The sequence below is a fragment of the Impatiens glandulifera genome, chromosome 3, assembly GCF_907164915.1.
Source record: "Impatiens glandulifera chromosome 3, dImpGla2.1, whole genome shotgun sequence".
Taxonomy (NCBI): Eukaryota; Viridiplantae; Streptophyta; class Magnoliopsida; order Ericales; family Balsaminaceae; genus Impatiens; species Impatiens glandulifera.
Genome location: NC_061864.1, coordinates 5997184 through 6012619, shown reverse-complemented (window position 1 = coordinate 6012619; position 15436 = coordinate 5997184). Strand labels below are relative to the sequence as shown.

At 35.9% G+C, this 15436-nt stretch overlaps 4 protein-coding genes across 5 annotated transcripts; 3 read left to right on the top strand and 1 right to left on the bottom strand.

The window, feature by feature from the left end:
* The first annotated feature begins 1353 nt into the window (after window positions 1-1353).
* LOC124930682 (protein CANDIDATE G-PROTEIN COUPLED RECEPTOR 7-like) lies at window positions 1354-2959 on the top strand. The gene has a single exon (XM_047471016.1). It carries the CDS (start codon window positions 1470-1472, stop codon window positions 2787-2789), a length of 1320 nt encoding a protein of 439 aa, XP_047326972.1. The 5' UTR covers window positions 1354-1469; the 3' UTR covers window positions 2790-2959.
* Window positions 2960-5153: 2194 nt separating this feature from the next.
* LOC124931604 (transcription termination factor MTERF8, chloroplastic) lies at window positions 5154-7127 on the top strand. Its single transcript, XM_047472115.1, has 2 exons — window positions 5154-5515; window positions 5590-7127. Exons 1-2 carry the CDS (start codon window positions 5257-5259, stop codon window positions 6885-6887), a joined length of 1557 nt encoding a protein of 518 aa, XP_047328071.1. The 5' UTR covers window positions 5154-5256; the 3' UTR covers window positions 6888-7127.
* Window positions 7128-9578: 2451 nt separating this feature from the next.
* LOC124928798 (two-component response regulator-like APRR9) lies at window positions 9579-12880 on the top strand. Its single transcript, XM_047469042.1, has 7 exons — window positions 9579-10036; window positions 10493-10654; window positions 10745-10875; window positions 10972-11127; window positions 11217-11644; window positions 11730-12429; window positions 12509-12880. Exons 1-7 carry the CDS (start codon window positions 9748-9750, stop codon window positions 12638-12640), a joined length of 1998 nt encoding a protein of 665 aa, XP_047324998.1. The 5' UTR covers window positions 9579-9747; the 3' UTR covers window positions 12641-12880.
* Window positions 12881-13080: 200 nt separating this feature from the next.
* LOC124928799 (protein NTM1-like 9) lies at window positions 13081-15436 on the bottom strand. Of its 2 annotated transcripts, none has more exons than XM_047469044.1 (6): window positions 15079-15436; window positions 14673-14956; window positions 14272-14562; window positions 13940-14188; window positions 13542-13847; window positions 13081-13455 (listed from the first exon to the last, which is right to left on the bottom strand). In XM_047469044.1, the coding sequence occupies exons 1-6, from the start codon at window positions 15242-15244 to the stop codon at window positions 13357-13359; spliced, it is 1395 nt and encodes a 464-aa protein (XP_047325000.1). In that variant the 5' UTR covers window positions 15245-15436; the 3' UTR covers window positions 13081-13356. The 2 variants fall into 2 exon arrangements, with proteins under 2 accessions (XP_047325000.1, XP_047324999.1); XM_047469043.1 differs by having other exon boundaries at window positions 13081-13461; window positions 15079-15435.

Here is a 15436-nt window from a genome sequence, read left to right as displayed (position 1 = left end):
CAAGTATTAAACCTTCTTTTAATAATTTTCAAGATAATCTAGTATCTACTAATTTTAATAAAAGAATATTTTCTTTTCTTTTTATTTTTAGTCTCTAGGAAATCCATATATATTATTATTAAATTTTATATAATTATTAAATCTTTTATATAATAAATAAATAATATATATTATTTATTTTTATATATATATATATATATATAATTTATATATATTATCTTTAACTAATTTAAATATAATATTTATATAATATATATTTTAAAAAATAATTTAAGTGTTAAAAGTATTTGAGTAGTTAGAAGGTTACCATTACTTTTAATAAATTATTTTTAATATATATAAAACAAAGTTTAAAAATAAATTATATGGATTCCCTAATCATTAATTATATATATATATATAAATAAATTTATATAATTTATAGAATATATATTTTACAAAATAATTTGAAAGATTAAAAGTAATTGAAACCTTTTAACTACTCAAATACTTTTAACACTTAAATTATTTTTTAAAATATATATTATATATAAATTAGTTAAAGATAATATATATAAATTATATATATATATACATAGATAAAAATAAATAATATATATATATATTATTTATTTATTATATAAAAGATTTAATAATTATATAAAATTTAATAATAATATATATATAATATTATATAAAAGCGATTTAACAATTATATATATAAATATAAAATATAAGATTAAAGATAATATATAAAAAAATAATATTTTAAACTTAAACGGTTAGGTTTAACTAAAAAGTTGACGGAAGGGCCACTGGTGACCTTTATAAAAGTTGAAGGGGCGATTTGTTTCAAAAATTAGTTTGAGGGCCAATAGTGAGCGATCGAGATAGTTCGAGGGCCGCCCAGGTAATTTGCCCTATTATATATAAGCGATTTAATAATTATATATATAAATATAAAATATAAGATTAAAGATAATATATAAAAAAATAATATTTTAAACTTAAATAGTTAGGTTTAACCAAAAAGTTGACGGAAAGGTCATTGGTGACCTTTATAAAAGTTGAAGGGGCGATTTGTTTCAAAAATTAATTTGAGGGCCAAAAGTGAACGATTAAAATAGTTTGATGGCTGCCCAGGTAATTTGCCCTATATTTTTTATACCGGGGACAGTAATTTCGTCCAAATTTATTAAGCGAAACAATTTTCTATTTTTTAAGAAAATATATTTGTATGTAATGATTAAAATTAATAATACTAATAGATGTTAAAAATATAAAGTTAAAATGGAAAAAACATAAAAATAAATAATATAAGAATTATTTGAAAAAACTGATATGAAAATAGCCGACTTTGACTTGATCTAGCGTCGGTGGGAGTAACATCGATTTCTTCAACCAACTATAACATACGCAATTCCTTCAATCTTCACCCACAATAATCGCAACTCATCCAGATTCTAGACTGAGGACGAGCGGCGACGGCGATGGCGATGGATTCCAATCGTTTACCTCGATTCTTCTCTCTTCTCCTTTTCGCCGCTGCCGTCCTCTTCGCTCCTGCTCTCGCCGAAATCCGGTCTACAACGATTCGTTCCGACGCCCGATCCATTATCCCTTTCGACGAGTTCGGATTTACGCATCGCGGTCACCTCGATCTCAGTCTCTCCAGCATCGTTTTCTCTAACCCTAACGCCGATTTGACGCAGGTTGGATTCTTCCTCACCACTCGTGAGTCCTGGTACCACGTTCTCGAACAACTAAATCAAGGTGAAATCGGCTGTTCCGTCCAATCGGAATTCGTCAAACGAGTGTTCACATTCGACCAGATCAAAGGTGATTCATTCGATACCAGCTTTAACGTATCCGATTCCAATCAATTGACACTTGTATTCGGTAATTGCGTCCGTGATCTGAAAATCTCAATGAATGTCTACTCAAGCATGTACAATCTGGACACTAAATCCGGACAACGCGATTATTTATCCGCGGGTAAAACTAGTCTACCCTGGATCTACTTCTTGTTGTTCATAACCTACGTTGCGATTGCCGTCGCTTGGATTTACGTACTCTATTCTAAGTTGTTGTCGGTTTATAGAATCCATTTCTTTATGCTGGCTGTTGTTCTCCTAAAAGCATTGAATCTTGTATGTGAGGCCGAGGATAAATCATACATTAAGAGAACCGGTACTGCCCACGGTTGGGATATTCTGTTCTACATCTTTAGCTTCTTGAAAGGTATCACTTTGTTCACATTGATTGTGTTGATTGGCACTGGTTGGTCTTTTTTGAAACCATACTTACAAGATAAAGAAAAGAAGGTGTTGATGATTGTGATACCTTTGCAAGTGATTGCAAATGTTGCCCAGGTTGTGATTGATGAAACAGGTCCATTTGGGCAAGATTCTTATACATGGAAGCAAGTGTTTTTGCTTGTCGACGTGATTTGTTGTTGTGCAGTTCTGTTCCCGATCGTTTGGTCTATTAAGAACTTGAGAGAAGCTGCTAGGACGGATGGGAAGGCTGCGGTTAACTTGATGAAATTGACGTTGTTTAGGCAATACTACATCATTGTTATCTGTTACATTTATTTCACTAGGGTTGTAGTTTATGCTTTGGAGACTATCACATCTTATCGTTATCAATGGACCAGTATTTTGGCTGCCGAGTTAGCTACACTGGCTTTCTATGTTTTCACTGGCTATAACTTCATGCCCAAAGCTCACAATCCATACTTTGCTATTGATGATGAAGAGGAGGAAGCTGCAGCAGAGGCCTTGAAGCTTGAAGATGAATTTGAACTGTGATATTTTCTATGTGAACTGAGTTTCTATCTGTTTATTTTATTTAGGAATATGTTTATTATCTGTTATTTGTGTTGTTTTCTATCTTTTTATAGATACTAAATTGTGATTACCATATTTTGTGTATTGAAACAGATGGTAAGTATTATTATTAGAAGGAGACACTTTTTATTTTTTCGAAAGAATCAATTTGTTTCAGAAATAAATGATTGTTCAAGCAACCTGCCTTCATTAGGGAATATTTAGATCAAACCTATTAGTTGATTCAAATTATCATTTTCTCTTTTAGGATTAGTATGAGCAAAATGATAAATAATTAAAAATGTTGTTTTTTGATGAAAAAAATATGAATGTACCTTGAATAACTTTGGGACTTATAAGAGAAGAAACTTCGGATTAGCAAAATTTACAAGGCAGGGTATATTCTGATTAGTCTAATAAGATCTATATTTAAATTAGAACGGTTTTAGTGGGAATAGAACATGATAACTTTATTCTCTTAATTTTGTTGGCACTTAAAAGTGATTTCTTTTAGATTAAATAGTTTGTTCAAAGTCATTTTTTACTAATTTTCTTTTTTGTACAAGTCAATTACTTTATTTCTTTAATGAATTTAGGGAATATCCTAATTCATAAGTTGGGTATGTGCATTTATTCAAAGGTCTTAATATTCAACTATACAATCCATTATTAAAACTAATAGTTCTTCAAATTCTTCCCTTGGAAGAAAAGATGGCTATCATTTCTTATTGGACAATGATACTAACTTTTAAATGTCAAAATCCTTTATATCAATGGAATAACACTATTATCAATTTTCATCCCCTATTCTAGCACGACAAGAGTTTGATATCTCCTGTAGACGATAAATTTTGTTCGTCTAATTAATTATTTAAATGTGTTTTTGTTCGTCTAATTAATTATTTAAATGTGTTTATAAGTTATACGATTAACCCGAGAAAATTAGTCAGCATTTCCAAGAAGATATTATCAATTTTATTTAATAAAATAGAAGACGAAGGGGAAATTTGATAATATGACCTTGAAAACAAAGGTATTTTGAAATATAACCTCCATAATAACTTTTTTGTTTTTTAACCTTTTTTAAAAAAAATTTCCAATTTTACCCTCAATAACCTTTTTATTTTTTATTTTTTATTTCTTTTTTCTTTTCTTTTCTTCTTCCCCCCGCTTTCCCTTTCCCCCGACCCGTGTTGCACTCCCCCCTCCCCAGACCCTTCTTCTTCCCTTCCATTCTTCTTCTTCCCTTCCGTTGCACTCCGCCGACGTTCGCCAAGAAGCCCAACCCTTCCAGCCAGCCTCTTCGTCGATCGCCAAGCCGAACTTCCAGCCAACGACAATCGCCAAAACTTTTACAGTGAAGGTGGATCAAACACCTGACCTTTAGATCTTCAGTCTGACATTCTCCCAACTAAGCTATCCTCACTTATTAAGAAACTTATTAATTAGTTTTACATATTGCGTGACCCCACGCCCAAGACCCAAGACCCACGCCCCACGCTCAAGACCCACGCCCCACGCCCAAGACCCACGCCCAAGGGCCACGCCCAAGACCCACGCCCCACGCCCACGCCCACGCCCACGCCCCACGCCCCAAGCCCTACGCCCCACGACGAACCCCCACTCCCAACGCCCTACGCCCCACGCCCCACGCCCAAGCCCCACGCCCAAGCCCCACGCCCAAGCCCCACGCCAAGCCCTAAACCTAAACTAAAACCCTAATCAAATATATCATTCTCAGCATTCATTCTCAGCATTCATAATAAACTAAAACCCTAATCAAAACATGCAAAGCAAATATTCACAAATCATTCACAAACATTCTCAGCATTTCAAACTATATCAATCTCAGCATTCTCAGCATTTAAAACAATAAACCTAAACTAAACTAAGATTACCTAAACAATAAACCTAAACAATAAACCTAAAATAACCTCAAATCGTTGGGCTAGAATCGTCTGAGGTTTGGCGATCGTCGTTGGCTGGAAGTTCGGCTTGGCGATCGACGAAGAGGCTGGCTGAAAGGGTTGGGCTTCTTGGCGAACGTCGGCGGAGTGCAACGGAAGGGAAGAAGAAGGAGGGTCTGGGGATGGGGGAGTGCAACACGGGTCGGGGGAAAGGGAAAGCGGGGGGAAGAAGAAAAGAAAAGAAAGAAAAAAAAAAGTTATTGAGGGTAAAATTGGAAATTTTTTAAAAAAAGGTTAAAAAACAAAAAAGTTATTATGGAGGTTATATTTCAAAAATACCTTTGTTTTCAGGGTCATATTATCAAATTTCCCAGACGAAGAGTATTCATTCAAATAAATATGTTAGAAAAGATGAACCTATGTTAAAAAAACAGTCTTGAAATTCAACCTAGGTTGGAAAAAGAAGATTGCAATTTTAGGCGACCGTTATCAAATTTTAGGTGGAAGCGAAAGGAGGCGATAGCCATTATCCTCCTCCTCCAATGTTAACTATGACTATTCTTAACACTTTATCCTCGCCTTCTCCTTCTTCCACGGCGGCGACTTCTTCATCATCTCAGTCTCAGTTGCCGAGACCTTCTGCAACATTTCTATCGACTACTACCTCTGCCACTCCTCTTTCAAGGGAACCAAGAAACAAAAACAAGTTATTTTCTTCTATTTTGCCCCTTCTTCGATGTAGCAGCAGCAGCTTCAGCTTCGGTTCCACCAACCCTTTCCCCAGTTTTAATGCCGAAACCGGTAAGCGTCTCTATACCCTAAATAGTTTTTATCAAGTAAGTATTGTTGTTAACTTTTTCTTTTATTTCACTCAGATACGATATTACTTTCCTTGTTGCAAGCGATTGGGTTTGTTGAAGGAGAAATTGAGCAGTTGATTTGCTCTAATCCAGCTTTAAACATCATCCCGTTTGATTCAATACGTTCTAGGGTTATCTCTTTGCAGCAGCTTGGCATCGACGGGCTTCTTCTTTCTCGGCTGATATCCAAGCGTCCGCATATATTGACAGCCGAAGAAATCGATTCTGTAATCCATTTTATTAGACGGGTTGATTTGGAAAGAAGAATCGATCCCACACAGATTGAGCGTCTACTATACACTACAGAGCCAAGATTGTTAGTGGGTTTTGAGGAGAAAGTTAAATTGCTTCTCCAACATGGGATTCCTAAAGAAAAACTAATCCATGTCCTCAACAATGCCAATCTTTCCAAGGCGTTTTGTCTCAAATCATCTGAAGAAATTGAGAGAACAATCATATACTTGAATCGTTATGGTGGAGCTGATTTAGTTGTCCACCGTCCTTCTGTTCTTAACTATGACCTAGAAAGTCAGCTAGTCCCCAGGATTGGTTTTCTAACCAAGCTTAGTGGAGGAGACAATACCGCAACTTCGATTGTTCTTCACAAGCTTCCCGCGATATTGGCCTACACTGATAATCATTTGAAGGAACATGTTGATTTCTTGATGTCATTTGCTGGCCTGAGTGAAGAAGAGGTTTTCAGAATTGTTCTTATCTATCCAAATGTGTTCAGTGCTAGCAGAAAGAGGAAATTGCATCCAAGAATAGATTTTCTCAAACAATGTGGGCTGAATTCAAATGAGATTTATAAATTCTTGATCAAAGCACCTCTCTTTCTTAGTCTTTCGTTTGAAGATAATATCTCGTTTAAACTTGTGTTTCTGTTGAAGATTGGTTACGAGAGTAAAACAAAGGAATTGGCCATGGCATTGGGAGCTGTAACGAGAACCAGCTGCAAGAATTTGCAAGGGACAATCGGTGTGTTCCTAAATTCGGGTCTATCTTGTGATGACATACTTTCGATGAGTAAGAAACATCCGCAGGTACTGCAATACAATCACGAATCGTTAGAGGAGAAAATTGATTATTTGTTGGAGGATATGGGTCGAGAAGTAAGAGAATTGCTGGCATTTCCTGCGTTTCTTGGTTATAAGCTTGAAAGCAGAATTAAACATAGGTATGAAGTAAAAAGGGAAACCTTGGGAGAAGGTATGTCACTTAACAAGCTCTTGAGTGAATCTGCTGAAAGATTCTCAATGAAGGAGGATAAGAAGAAGAAGAGGACGATTACAAAAACAGCCACCGCCTTGTGATTCTCAACAATATGGTTCTAAACCCTAAAAGGCATACATATAATAGAGAGCTGTTTATGTTGTTGATCCCCACAAGAAGCAACAACAACGTTACCATTCTAGGGTGTATAAACTTGTACATGTTTAGAACCATAATCTTTGATGTTTTGGTGGTAAAGCTCATTCATGTGGCCTTGTTCATCACTCTTGCAAATACATGTATGAGAAAATTCTTAATAATACTGCTCTGAATTTTTGTCTCAATCACAACTTTGGGCTTCCTTGGTGTAGAAAAGTTTCAAATTGAAGTTCATTCAATTTTCCTTACTAGATGTGTGATTTTTTTGCTTATCTGCATTAAAAAAAACTTAAAAATTGAGTTCTGATTACAACATCATGTTTATGTCCTTCTTCTTCATGCTAAGGATCATTTCAGAAGAACTTATCTTTGTCATTTTCAATTAAAGATATCAACACCAATGTGTTTGCAAGCATTAAGGTCCCTATGAAATTAGCTCTCTTGTGTAATATGATATTGATGTCCATCTGTTCATTCATCATTCTCTTTAATACTCTTCCTCAATTTCCTTTGAATCATCAACTTTTCTCACTATTCTTTCTCAGAATGTTTCTTCGAGGACTGTTATTGGAGCTTGAGTAGAAACATGAAAGGAGAAGAAGTAGAGTGTGGGGTTGGTTAGAGTCTCTGCAGGGACGAGGATGATTCTAAGTCATTGTCTTTGGTCCCCTTTTCCCAGCTGTAGCCTGTGGGGAGCCAATGAAAAAAAAGAAAGATATCTATCTATCCACGTTGAAACGGATAAGGGCTGACCTACTTTAACATCATATTTTCTTTTTTGGGTTCAAAATAAACTCAATTATTTATTTAGTCCAGATACAAATCAGCCAGAAAAATATCAACTGAAGATACAGTGTATCTATCTATCTATATCCTTAATCAAACCAAAATTGTTCCTAGGAAAGCTGCAAATCATACAAGAAAGTCAAATTACTAGGCAACAAACAAACATTGCTCGTGTCACAAGTTCGATCAATCAGAGGAATGGACAGATTATGTAATTTCAAAAGATATATAGAAGAGGCCTTGGAGAAGTTAATAATATGAAATTATACTTACAGTTGCAGTGTTTGTGATTGAGACAAGGAGAGGCAGTATTATTTGTGTTTTTATGGTGTTTGGTTGCAGGTTTTGTCAATCTCAAATGTACACAAACTTATACCATTTCAATTCGGTTAAAGAAAATTGTGGTATTGTCCAATTTAAGCTTAGATTTTTGGATGAGATCAAATGATACTCTTTTTGTGTTAGTAAGTATTGTGATTTCTAGGACTCATGGTGTGATACTATAGATTTCTCAAGAGGTTTGGATTCTAACACTATAAGAGAATAAGAACTATAAGAGAATAAGAGATTCCTTTAGAAAAAAAAAGTCAGATAAAGTGCTTTGCATGCTATCAAATTTATATTCCAAAGAGAATGGAGGGGTATATAACTAAATGTTTTTTTATTACTTAAAAGAGATAAAAAATAATAAAAAAAATGTTACTCAATAGGTTATTAATCTCGACGGACTCTACCGACCTTTCAGAAATGAATCTCAGAAAGCATCATAATAATAACAATATTAATGATACGCATCAAACGACTATTTAACGATTTTTCTCGAACAAGATAGTACAACAAAAAATAATTTGAATGGTAACCCAAATTATGTAGACCTACCATATTAATAACCACATTAATCCAAATTTCCCAACAATTACTCAAATACTCGAACATCACTGAATAAATTTTAGTAATACTCCACAAAAGACTACATATACTATATTAGTCACCCCTAGTGTCACCGTTAAATCTCTCGTAAATAAAAAAAGATATATCATCAAAGTTTGAACCTAAATCCTAATAAAAATTATTATAACATAAAATACAAAATTATTCCAAATATAAACAATGAAGCCAGGTTTATTTTGAAAATAAGCAAATTGAAAAAAAGATGCATTTCACATTGAAATCAAATGTAAGGAGAGAAATAGATATAGAGGGAGATATTATTTTTGGTAAGTTGTAAATACAGTTGGCAGCAGGCGCTTGAATCTCACGCAACAAAAAAAAAGTGATATTAGTGGAAAGTGGAAACCCACGAGAGAGATGAAACGTGTCGAAATGGAATTGGTCGTCGTTAAAAATAGTATCTAATAAACGCTCTCCCTTCATTTCATTTGAACAGTAGAGAAGAGAGATAGATGTCCACAAGAATCAAGTGGGGCGGACGCCACGTGTCATCATAAACTCCTCTTATAAGATCTGATCTGAAAAAATATCTTCAAATTGGGTGGGACCCCATCAATATGCCTGTTGGCCACACAATTAAATATCCCAAAATTCAATTTCTCCACACAAATCCCAAAAGCCATTACTTTTTCCCATTCCCCCCACATTTCTTAAAAATATCCTATATATATCTATCTATCAATCTCCCCCTATAATCTATAATCTATAATCTAGTCCCTATTAATATTATTTATTTTAAAAATATTCACAACCATTAGTATTATTTAATACATATTAAATATAAATGGGATGGAGCTAAAAGGCCGGATGATCTGCACCGTCGGATTTGTTTCATCAATCTTTGAATCACGCAAACTTTTTCAGATATTTTTAGAGAGAGAGAGAAAAGTAAAGATGCCATGAGAGAGAGAGAGAAGACATACAGCAGCAGCACTGCCATGGCTCTACAAAAAGACTTTTTCTCCTTCTCTCTGCTTTTCCTCTCCGATTCATTCTTTCTATGGCTGCCGTTTCCTGAATAATCCATTTCCAATTAACCATTTCTTACTTCATTGACAATAGAGAATGGGGGAGTTAGTTCTCACTCATCAACAACAACAACAACGACTTAGTTTACACCACCAACACAACAAGACAACGCCGCCAGGGATTATGACGACGACGGCGGATGAAGAGCTGCAGGTTATTGAGGTACTAGACCAAGATACGGCGAACAACAAAGGTGACGCTTCCTCTTCTGTTTTGCGATGGGAAAGGTTTCTTCCTCGTATGGTTCTCAGAGTGTTGCTGGTTGAATCCGACGATTCCACTCGCCAGATTATAACCGCTCTTCTTAGGAAATGCAGTTACAGAGGTTACTTCCGATTCTTACATTTTCCGATTTGGATCCTGCAAGTTTATTAGTCATTTCATGTTGATTCAATTATAATAATAATAATTGTGGATCTAATATGGATTCAATTGCTAATATTGTTTTTTTTTTGTAACTTCATTGTTATCTCTAGTTTCATTCTTACAACTTTTATCAAAATGCTTCCAAAACTTCCTCTCTGGAATGGAGACTTCAAGCTTGTTTGTTTTTTTATTTGTTTTCTTTTGTTTTGGTGGAGAATCCATTGATGGAACTACTTTCTTGGATGATGTAAATCTATTAATCTTGAAATTGATGGAATCACTGAAGCTTAGGGTTTAAAGTATGCTATTGGATCGTTGTGTTATTCATCTCTGGCTTACTCTTTGCTCATTTCTTACAAGCGACGACTCTCAATTGATAAAATGTTTTTTTTTTTTTTTTTTTCCTTTTGTGCAGTTGCCGCTGTTTCTGATGGACTTAAGGCATGGGAGTTACTGAAAGGAAAACCTTGTAACATAGACCTTATATTGACTGAAGTTGATTTACCATCTATATCTGGATTTGCCCTTCTAACTCTGATTAACGAGCATGATATATGCAAAAGAATTCCTGTCATAAGTAAGAACCCCTTTTTTCGTGACATTGAGTGTGTATATCTTTAATTGCTCAATATATCTGACCTTTGAAATTTACTTTTCCGTGATCTAGTGATGTCATCGCAAGACTCCGTAAGCATGGTTTACAAATGCATGTTGAGAGGTTCTGCTAACTTTCTAGTCAAGCCTGTGCGAAAGAACGAGTTGAGGAACTTGTGGCAACATGTTTGGAGAAGACAGACGGTATGTCTTATTCTTGTTAGATTTATGTTTCCAGTCTTTGTTTGACAGCCAGCAAAAACTATTGCTTATCTTCATTTGTTTTTGTTATGGCATCAGTTGATTGGAAGTGGACTTGGTCCTATAGATGAGAGTGTTGCACAACAAAAAGTTGAAGCTACAGCTGATAACAATGATGCTAGCAATCATTCAAGTGGATATATTGCTTCCATTCAGAGAAATAGAGAACGGATTGAGAAAGGAAGTGATGCTCAGGTAGATATCAGTTTCTATGAAAACAATTGTTTATAGAAATGGTATATTCTTGCAATGTTGGGTTACAACTGAAGATTACATTATTGCAGAGCTCGTGTACAAAACCAGATATGGAAGCTGACGTTTTATGTCTTGAAAATCTTCATGAACCGTTAAAATCTCGATTGCCTGAGACGAATGTTATGAATCCTGGAGAGTCTTCCATGACAAAAAATAAGTCAATGGAGGTAGCTGCCAATAAAGATGCAAAATTGGTGGGAGGGGAAAAAGATGAAGTGCACGAAAGTCAAATAGGGGATCCAAATATTACTAAAGAAGCCATTGATTTAATTGGAGCATTTGATCATTGTTCAAACATCAGTTACAGAAACTTCATTTCAAATAACTACACAGATAAAGTAGAAGATTCTTCAATGCTGGATCTTTCTTTACGAAGATCAGATGCAGGTTCACCTGTAAATCAAGCCACTGGCGAAAATAACAGACTGAAACAGTCTGATGTCTCGGCCTTCTCAAGGTTAGTAATGTCTAACAATTGTTGGTATTTAGTAAACATTGAGAGAAGCAACTAAATTGTTCTAATTGTGTCGATCCTAATGCAGGTATGTCAGCAGCAAGACACTTCAGCCATTACAATCAGTAGTGACTAAGAGTCAATCGCCCGAGGATCATGGAACTGGCTATGAGAAACAAACTTCCGCCAACAATCAAGACTTCAATAAGAACAATACAACCGAGTTGGCTCGTGGTCTATCTGGAGAAGTGGAGATATCTTTTCAAAGGCCTCAACAGTCGAAACTCTCTGTCCCGGTTCCTGTAAGAGCTATATACTATGCACAATCGGGCAGCACTTCATTGCTGCAGGGTCCAGGTTCAGTTTGTAATCAAGAGCCGTTATTCAGTATGCACCCATTTCACCAATCCAATAATGATGGAAGAAACTCTCAAGAAATTTCTAATCTTATGGACCAACAAGCAAACAACTCAGGAAACCAAACGGAGATGAAGAGGATGAATAAGTTGGATTCTTCAGACGACAGGCGACATTTGTCTTCTGCGACGGATCGGAGTGCGAGTGGGAGTTTTTGTAATGGAGCCATGAGCAGTATTAATTATATTAGCCCTGGGGATAGTAAAAACGTTGATAATGTTAATCAAGGTCATAACAGGTTAACTGCAGAGAGTGAGAATGAAGAGAGTTTTCTGATTCAAAACAGAAACCTTCATCATCGATATTTCCAGCGAGCAGCAGCCCTAAGCAAATTCCGTTTAAAACGAAAAGAAAGATGCTACGAGAAGAAGGTGAATTTTATTTTTTTTCGCTTTTCCATTTAATGTTTGAATGTGTTTGAGTTGACTAAACGTGGACGTTTTGTTACAGGTTCGATATGAAAGTAGGAAGAAACTGGCAGAACAACGTCCTAGGGTGAAAGGACAATTTGTCCGTCAAGTTGCTAATGATCTTGTACTTGTAGAGACTGACAGTGAATTTGGCAATCTGCTTGATGGTTAAAACTTCTATATCTGATAGTATTTAAGAGAGTTTCGTTGTTAGGATGAAAAATAGGGAGAGTCTAAACCACTTAAGGGGGTTATTTTGTTGATTTATATAATAAATGTGTATATGTAAAATGTAGTATAATATGGTAGAAAAATGATCCTAAGGGGGGCTTCATAATTTCATATCAGTATGTATTATTATTGTAAAAGTCCTTGATTCTTTTCAACATACACACACCTCTATCAGATTAAACCTGGCTAGCTTGTAGTGTTCCTAATCCATAGAGATTTTTCAATTTATGTTTTTTGTTTTGCCATTCTTGTGTGTTAAAAACAATATTGCTGTTCCCGATTTCAAGACATGGCAAGTCGGTTTATTTGGAAACCTATCATCAGCAGAAAACAAGTCTAGGGTCTAAAATACCCCCAAAATTACATTTCAAGCTAGGCAGATGAACATAAATAAAACTAAGTTTACTGCTCTTGAAAGATAATAAAACATTATTGAGTTTTTTTTTTTGTTTATACTGTACTGTGCAAAGGTGATTGTCATGTATGTATGAATAATAATAAAGTACCTATCACTGCTAAGCAAAATTGAAAAACCAACTCTATATAAACAAATACAAGCTTTTCCCCACTCTATATGTCTATCATAAGTCATAACTCCTTTAGTTGCTGCAATAATAAATAACAACATCATCTATATTTAACCAGTTGCTCCCATCACTAAAGACACCTAAATACTCCAACAGCAAGAACCGAAACAAAAAACACTGCACCAACAATATATCCAGTACAACTCCTCCTTCCGGTTGATTTCGCCATCTGCTCCTGTAAATGCCATTTAATCGATCAATTATGGGTTTCACAGAAAATAATAGTAGTCATGGGCCTAAAAATTTCTGTCTCACCTTTACTTGGTGTTGGCTGCTCTCAGGTAATCCTCCCATTTGAAGTTTCTTTTGCAGTCTGATTCTTCTGGGTGCATTCCCCTGAAGTACTATCTGCTGCTCAAAGCTCGGTTCTGCCTCTCTAGCTCGAGGAGCTCTAGATCTTATCGTAATACCAGTTTCAGACGTATCCCCACTACCAACTACTGCATGGGTACTACTAGTGCCACCGCCCATTCCTAGAAACTCATCCTGAGCAAAACCCCACATAGAAAAAGGTCCATCATCTGTTGTTATGCCCGAACCATTTGAATTCATCACAGTATCCTGATATGATTAAAAGAGCAAACAAAATTCAAGAAAGAATCACAAATGAACTGTTGGAATTCAAGTTTCAGATTTCAGTTATAAAAGTATACCTGTAGTGGTGGTTGTGGTGGTGGTGCAAATGCTTGCAGCTCAGACACATCAGAAGAATATCTATAGCCTTCAAAGTTGACAGCTGAGTTCATCAGATTTTCAGGTTCACCGTGAAAGAGGTCAGAGTTCAGCAGGACTGTGTTCAAGAAACTTTCAATATCTGTATCGTTTTCACCATAATTAAACGGTTGCTCATACTGCATAGGCCCACAAGTGTCCTTCAACATTTGCTCCATCACAGGATCCGGCTACAACAATCAATACACAAATTAGTTAGTTACATGTCTTACAATGAATTAATTCTTAAACAAACTTTGATTTTTCTTCTTACATCGTACAAACAGTTATCTGCAAAGTCATTATTTGGGCAAGTTACAGGTAAAGAGGCCTCAGGAGTTGCTTGGTTGGAATTGTCAGCAGTCTTGCTGTTGCTTTCAATACTGAAGCTTGGCTTTACGCTTGTCAGTGGTGTTACTGGCTCAAACTGCAATAATTCTTCAGCAGATGGTTTAACTAGGGGAGGCGATGGGGTATTTTCCAGTGCTTCATCACCATTCTCATCATTCTTGCCCTCCAAAGTTTCATCATGCTTCTTGAACAGACGACAGAGGACAAAAGAACCCTGCGTAAACAAACAAACAAACAAACAAACAAAACAAACCAGAGGGAGGGATCAAACTAAATGTGTTAAATTGTATACAAGGAATGAGCAAATGAATGAAACAAACAAACCTGTCCGGGTCTTGTGCCGTCAAGATCCTTAGAGGTGGCACGATATTCGTGCATAACCCAAAAAGTGCGTTGTCCTTTTGGTGCTCGGCCAGTGTAGAAGACGAGAGTTTTCTTCATGCCGATGACATTCGACTTTTTACCCGACTTGATCGATCTATCCCTTCCGGTTGCCTTCCAGTACCCCGCCTCGGTTGCTCTGTTCAAGCGTTGTCCATTCTGATACTTTCGATCCTTCGGGCAGAAGAAGAACCAATCATCGTCCGTCGACTCCACCACGGATAAACCTGCAATCAAAAAGCACAGAAATTGTTCTTAGTGGAAAAAACCCCAAATTCTGTTCAACTAGAAAGATAATTCAAGGCGATCGGCATGATTTCAGGTAGGTAATATTATAAAAATAACTCACCGGGTAAGTCCCAGGGTTCCCATTTACAGACATCGATTTCACGAATGATGCTGACTTCTTTGTCGAAACCGTTGATTTTCAATCGCAAGAAGTGATTGATAAGCTCCTCGTCGGTTGGACGGAATCGATAACCAACCGGAAGACCGGGAAGCGGCAGGACAGCCATAAGATCGGACCAATTCTGAGAGATAGAGAGAGGGTATGAGGAAAGATGAAATTAAACTTGTGGGTTTTCTGTAATCTCTGTAGATGATTAAAGAGAAATGAATAAAACCCTAATATAGTTAAAGGGAGAAGGAGATAAGCATGCCGCTAAAGAGTGAAACTTTAAGACTAGTGGAGATTAGAAAGAGAAACG

Excerpts from the sequence above, each read along its gene's own strand:
- LOC124931604 (XM_047472115.1), top strand. The coding sequence starts at position 5,257 with ATGTTAACTATGACTATTCTTAACACTTTATCCTCGCCTTCTCCTTCT. Across the intron at positions 5,516-5,589 it reads CAGTTTTAATGCCGAAACCG|ATACGATATTACTTTCCTTG; the intron begins GTAAGCGTCTCT and ends TATTTCACTCAG.
- LOC124928799 (XM_047469043.1), bottom strand. The coding sequence starts at position 15,244 with ATGGCTGTCCTGCCGCTTCCCGGTCTTCCGGTTGGTTATCGATTCCGT. Across the intron at positions 14,957-15,078 it reads GGAACCCTGGGACTTACCCG|GTTTATCCGTGGTGGAGTCG; the intron begins GTGAGTTATTTT and ends TTTTGATTGCAG. Across the intron at positions 14,563-14,672 it reads ACGGCACAAGACCCGGACAG|GGTTCTTTTGTCCTCTGTCG; the intron begins GTTTGTTTGTTT and ends TTGTTTACGCAG.
- LOC124930682 (XM_047471016.1), top strand. The coding sequence starts at position 1,470 with ATGGCGATGGATTCCAATCGTTTACCTCGATTCTTCTCTCTTCTCCTT.
- LOC124928798 (XM_047469042.1), top strand. The coding sequence starts at position 9,748 with ATGGGGGAGTTAGTTCTCACTCATCAACAACAACAACAACGACTTAGT. Across the intron at positions 10,655-10,744 it reads CAAAAGAATTCCTGTCATAA|TGATGTCATCGCAAGACTCC; the intron begins GTAAGAACCCCT and ends TCCGTGATCTAG. Across the intron at positions 11,128-11,216 it reads AGAAAGGAAGTGATGCTCAG|AGCTCGTGTACAAAACCAGA; the intron begins GTAGATATCAGT and ends ACATTATTGCAG.